At 36.4% G+C, this 6,286-nt stretch overlaps 2 protein-coding genes across 2 annotated transcripts in view; both read left to right on the forward strand.

Moving 5' to 3' along the window:
* Nucleotides 1-324: 324 nt before the first annotated feature.
* EAH_00054920 (hypothetical protein) lies at nucleotides 325-3,149 on the forward strand (the record flags this gene model as incomplete). The annotated part of the gene is made up of 6 exons (XM_013397735.1): nucleotides 325-402; nucleotides 760-906; nucleotides 1,232-1,462; nucleotides 1,948-2,058; nucleotides 2,417-2,697; nucleotides 3,102-3,149. Coding segments are annotated over 6 exons (896 nt in total), but the record flags the coding sequence as incomplete, so codon positions are not given.
* A 2,646-nt stretch (nucleotides 3,150-5,795) lies between these two features.
* EAH_00054930 (hypothetical protein, conserved) overlaps nucleotides 5,796-6,286 on the forward strand; it is a gene marked incomplete at both ends in the record, with an annotated part of 1,991 nt that continues 1,500 nt past the window's right edge. Inside the window, one exon of the mRNA XM_013397736.1 lies at nucleotides 5,796-6,168. Coding sequence (XP_013253190.1) covers nucleotides 5,796-6,168 — 373 coding nt within the window. The remainder of the gene's footprint in view (nucleotides 6,169-6,286) is intronic.

Below are 6,286 nucleotides of genomic sequence, written 5' to 3' on the forward strand. Positions count from 1 at the left end.
TTTCTTCTTATTGTTCTTATATATATATATATATATTTATATATATATATATTTATATTTATTTATTTATTTTATTTCTCTTCTTTGTTTGTCTTCTTTTTTTGTTTTTATTTATTTTGTTTTTATTTATATATTTATTTGTTTTTATTTTTTCTTGTTCTCTTTTTATTATTTGCATTCTCTTCTTATATATCATTAAAAACACAATCCATTTATGAATATAACTATAATTAACATATAATATAACAATATTAATATTAATATTATATATTTATTTATATTTATATTTATATTTATTTATATTTATATTTTATTTGTTTTTAGGTTTTCGCTACGGGGTAGATTACGTAGGGTATGACATAGAACGCGTCGAGAACTTCTCAGTACCGTCTGCAGCAGCTTGTCAGTCTCTTTGTTTATTAAATTCTTTTTGCGCATTCTTTTCATATAAAAAATCTAACAAAGGCTGTTATTTAAAGACTGCTGCAGCAGGTATAGGAGAGAGAGAAGATGCAGATGTTATATCAGGGCCTCGTATATGTGGTGCTGAAGATATTAATAATAACAACAATAACAACAACAATAATAATAATAATAGCAATAATCAAGAAGGAGAAAGTCATGAAGGAGAAGGAGACGGTGAAGATGCCTATACACCTCAAGGTGTATGTGCATTAGGTAGTACAGCATATAGAGGAGGAGATATAGAGACCCGCAATAAAATACACTCAGCTGCTCTTTGTCAGCGTCTTTGTGAAGACAACCCTTCGTGTTTCTACTGGACATTTGATAGAAATAAATCCGCTTGCTTTCTTAAAGACCAGTCAGCAGGAGATAATATTGTTTCTGCAAGAGAAACACTCGCGAAAATATCTGCACCCAAAGATTGCCTACCCATTGATGCAGGTAAAATGCTGCTGCTGCTGCTGTTGCTGCTGTTGCTGCTGTTGCTGCTGTTGCTGCTGTTGCTGCTGCTGCTGTTGCTGTTGCTGCTGGTAGTGGTAGTGGTGGTGATAGTGTTGATGCTGCTGCTGGTTCTGCTGCTGCTTTATATGCATTTGCTGCTTATGCTGCTGCTTGCTTGTGCTGCATTATTATTTATTATTATTTCTACTATTCTCGCTATTACGACTCTCAATTTTATTATCTATTTATTTCTTTATTCATTTATTCAATATTTATTTATTATTTATTTATTTATTTTATTTATTTGTTTTGTTTATTTGTTTAGGGTGCCAGCAGGTGGATACAGGTTTCTTAGGATCCGTAGTAAATCAGCTGCGAAACGTATTAACGTTTGAAGCATGTCAGCATAATTGTCAGGCTGAAGACAAATGCAGTTATTTTACATATAATCGGACAAATAAAATTTGCATTTTAAGAAGCGCTTCTCCTTTCGGTTATATTAAAGATGCTTCGACTGTCTCACAAGTCTCAGGGCCTAAGTTCTGCCCTAATGATGGTAGGTGCTCAATATAAATAAATAAATTAATTTAATTAAATTAAATTAAATAATATATATTTATAATATATATATATAAACATTTAATATATATATGTATGTATGTATATATGTATATTTTATAATGTTGATGCTACGTTTCAGGTGTATAGGCACCTTAATTTATATACATAAATTTTAATGTGTTGTTGTTTTATTTTGAAGTTATTTTAAAAATATATTTATTTTTATTTTATTTTTAGGTATTGTTTACATTATCTCTTTAATTGATGCATGTTCTTTTTATTATTTTTATTTATATTCACCCTAAACCCTGAAAGCTAACAAACATACACTCCAGATTATAAATACCTATTGATCTATATTTACATATATACATATATATATATATATTTTTAAATAATTTACTTTAATTTACTTTTATTTCATATATTTATTTATATATTTATTTATATATTTATTTATTTTTATTTATTTTTCTTCAGATGTATGCATAGAACAAGGAGATTATGTTGGCTATGATATTGAAGCAATTGAAGACGGCAGCGTAGACAGCGCAATTGCATGCAGACATTTGTGCAAACAACGCGAAGACTGTCACTTCTTTACATATTTAAAACCCTATAAATTTTGCTATCTTAAATCTCAAGATGCGCTGCTAGGAAAAACAAATGCTTTATCAACATTAGGCAGATACTCAGGGCCTAAACACTGCTATATGCATTATGGTGACCCTAAACCCTAAACCCTAAACCCTAAACGTTAAACCCTAAACCCTAAACCCTAAGCATTAAACCCTAGACATTAAAACCTTAGCATTATAGTGTAAATTCTAAACCCTAAGCCCTCAACCCAAAACTATAGAATTTAAACCCTAGACGTTATACTATAAACTGTACACCTTAAACCCTAAACCCTAAACCCTAAACAGCTGCAAATGTATGTATGTTTTAGGCTCGTTGGAGATCAACGCTGCGTATTTGACAACCGAAGCTGAACGAGTAAAAGGTGTAGAGAGATACGATGATTGCGAAGCAAAGTGCCGAGAAGCTGACTACTGTGCAACGTGGACGCATCTACCTGCAGGAAAAGTTTGTTTGCTGCTGTCTGCTGCTGCTGCTGCTGCAGCAAAGAAGACCCCCCTAGACGGGGCTATTTCCTCGCATAAACAGCACAACGATAAACAACAAAACAGCTGTCTTACTCCTGGACTCAAATACAAAAACCCATACATGGTAAGGGATCATATTATTAGGGTTTAGGGTTTAGGGTTTAGGGTTGAGGGGTTAGGGTTAATATATATATATTTGTTTATTTATATTAATATATTAATATATTAATATATTTATTTATTTGTTTCTTCAGGCTTATTTGAAGAGTTCAAAGAGTGCAAGCGACTGTCATTTCGAGTGTATGAACAGCTCCGGGTGTACAGCATTTACATTTGAGGAGGGTGTCGGATGTTTCTTGTATAATACCCCTGTTTCAGAATTAATATCATTGCCTCTGCTGTCTCCGACGAGTGTGTCAGGTGTCTCCTCATGCGGGTCTGCTGCTGTAGGTAGAGCAGGTGTTTGTTATACAACAAATGTATTAGAGGGTTTAGGGTTTTATGCTTATTCTGCCTCTGAATGCGCAGCTGCATGCACTAAAGTCTCTTTATGTGCATCCTGGTCTTATAACCTGAGAGAGAAGCAAACAAATTGTACTCTTCATTCGATCGGTGCTGCACTGTCTGCATGCCCTACAGCAGTATCAGGCGAGCCTCCGTTACAAAGAGGATATTATTATTTCTTTCGTTATGATGCTGCTGCTGCTGCAACACTTTCAGGTGTACAGACACCTGAAGAATGCATGCAAAGAGGTTTAGAAGCTGATATGTCTTTCTTCTCTTACTTCCCGCGAACTCTTGTTTGTAAATTGCATGCACAGGGTAATTATAATAGAGTTGCTGATTTAAATGCTGTATGCGGTACTACTGAAGATGCGCAACTGTTTGTTTCAACAACAACAACAACTACTACTACTACTCCGCCTGCTACATCTGCTGCAGCCCCTGCTGCTGCTGTTGCTGCAAGAAGGCGTGCTGCTGCAGCAAGTAGCAGAGCCTATAGAAGTGCTTCAACCCATGTAAATCCTAGAGCTAGATGGTAAGAAATAACCCCTCCTCCTGCTGCTGTTGCTGCTGCTGCTCTTGTTGCTCCTGCTGTTGCTGCAGCAGCAGCAATAAGTGCAGCAGCAGCAGCAGCAGCAAGTGCAGAAGCAGCAGCAAGTGCAGCAGCAGCAATGGGGTATGTTTTGCTGCAGATCCATTCTGACAGTCTTCTCTATCTACCCTGATTGGTGATTAAGTGCAGCAGCAAATCGAAGTAGCAGCAGCAGCTGCTGCTGCTGCTGCTCCTTCTGCTGCAGCAGCACATGCAGCAGCAACAGCAAATGCAGCAGTTGCTGCTGCTGTTGCTGCTGCCCCCTTTGGGGGATATGAGATAAATTCATTTTAAGTTTGAAAGGGTTTATTTGTTTATTTTTTAGTGTCTATGCAAACCCTAAACCCTAAACCCTAAACCCTAAACCCTAACCGAGCTACAAACAAAATTTCAAAAGCCTAAATGATGACCGCCCTACAGCCCATCGGATTGAAAGGGTTTAGGGTTTAGGGTTTAGGGTTTAGGGTTTAAACCCTCGTCAGAGTCAGAGTAGAGGATATCCTTAAAATTAATTTAAATATTAAAATTATTTTAAATTATTTTGTGTTTATTTATTTACAAACAAAAACTACAAATATAATATATCTAATTTATAATATATATATAATATGCATGTAGATATATATATATATATATATATTTATCTATTTGTATATATATACATATATTTGTTTAGATTTATCTATTTGTATCTATATATCATTTATTTTATTTTGTTTTAGTTATTTGTTTATTTATTTTGTTTATTTGTTTTTGCTGAGCATAAACAAATAATTAATAACGAGAAATTTGCTTAAATAAATAAATAAATTGTCTACATAATATTTAAATAAGTATGTTGTTTAAGTTATATAAACATATATATAGATATATATATATATGCTTTAATATAGAGATATACACATGTATATATAAATCATAACTATATTTATGTAGATGAATAAATAGTTTGCATAGGGGTTTATTTAATTAAATAAGTAAAGAAGTGCATGCATTAACGACAAACAAAAACAAACAAAAAGCAAGACAAATAAATAAGAGTATTTACATCGGAGAAAAAGAAGAAGAAATGATGTTTATGCGCACAACAGCGCCTTAAAACAAAATTTAATGTCTAAATAATTCAATAAAACAAACAAATATTAAAAAAATAAATAACTAACTCGTCAGCAGCAGCAGCAGCAGCAGCAGCAGTAGTAGTGGGTTGCTGCTGCTGTTGCGGTGTTGTGCTGTATAGATGATTGAAGCAATTAATAAAAGCAAATAAATAATAAAAATAAATAAATAATAAAGCATAAAAACAATAAAAATAGTCTTCTTTTATTTTTTCTTCGTTATTCACACTTTCAGGTGTATGTACAGACGGGGCTGGCATACATAATAAACATAATATATATATATATATATATGACTATTTGTGTTTATAAGAGTTTATTTTAATAATTATTTATTGTTATATTTGTTTTATTTGTTTTATTTTTTTCTTTTCTTCACTTTTCTCTGTTTTTTTATTTTTTTCCGCTCTCCCTCTGCTTTGCTGCGGTGTATGTGCAGGTCAACGAAACAAACCATCAGAAACTGCACGCAGTAATTTTGTTTTTTTCTTTTTTTATTAAACAAATATAACACTTTAAACGTAAAATTCTCTAAAATCACAAACTCCAAACACAGCACCAGCCCTAACACCGACAGCAGCAGCAGCAGCAGCAGCAGCAGCGATAGCAGCAATAACAATAGCAGCAGCAGCAATAGCAGCAGCAGCAATAGCAGCAGCAGCAACAGCAGCAACACCAACAACCACAGCGGCACAACAGCTGCAACACCAACAACCACAGCAGCAGCTTCAACAACAGCAGCAGCAGCAGCAACAACAGCAGCAGCAGCAACAGCCGCACGGCTTGTCCTATCCAGCCCGAGTGAAGATCCCTCTGACGCCACACAGCAAGAAGCACACTACAGCTAGAAAAGCAGCAACAGCAGCAGCAGCTACTGTTGCTTCTGCTACTGCTGCTGCTGCCGCAGCAGCAGCACTAGCAGAAGCAACAGCAGCAGTAGCAGCTGAAACAGCAGCTATGTGTATGTTTTGCTTGCACAATGTCTTTCTTTTCTTTTAACAAACATTAAGAATGAGTCAGCAGCAGCTACAGCAGCAGCAGCTGCAGCAAATGCAGCAGCAACAGCTGCAGCAGCAGCAACTGCAGCAGCAGCAGCTTCAACAACAGCAACTGCAGCAGCAGCAGCTTCAGCAGCAGCAACTGCAACAGCAGCAATTGCAACAGCAGCAGCTGCAACAGCAGCAGCTGCAGCAACAACAAATGCAGCATCAGCAAGTGCAGCAGCTGCAGCAGTTGCAGCAGCTGCAGCAACAACAACAGCATCAGCAACAGCAGCAGCAGCACTTTCATCACCAGCAGCAGTTGCAGCAGCAGCAGCTGCAGCAGCAGCAGCAGCAACAACAACAACAGCAGCAGCAGCGTGCTGCTGCTTCACCGCAGCGGCGTCCTGCCCTAGCTGCCTCACCCCCCAACAGCAGCAGCAGCAGCAGCAGCACAACCAGCAGCAGCACAACCAGCAGCAGCAGCAGCAGCAGCAGCAGCACCAGGGAGAAGAGAAGCTT

Source organism: Eimeria acervulina, genomic scaffold (genome assembly GCF_000499425.1).
Source record: "Eimeria acervulina Houghton genomic scaffold, Eah_scaff1069, whole genome shotgun sequence".
Lineage (NCBI taxonomy): Eukaryota > Apicomplexa > Conoidasida > Eucoccidiorida > Eimeriidae > Eimeria > Eimeria acervulina.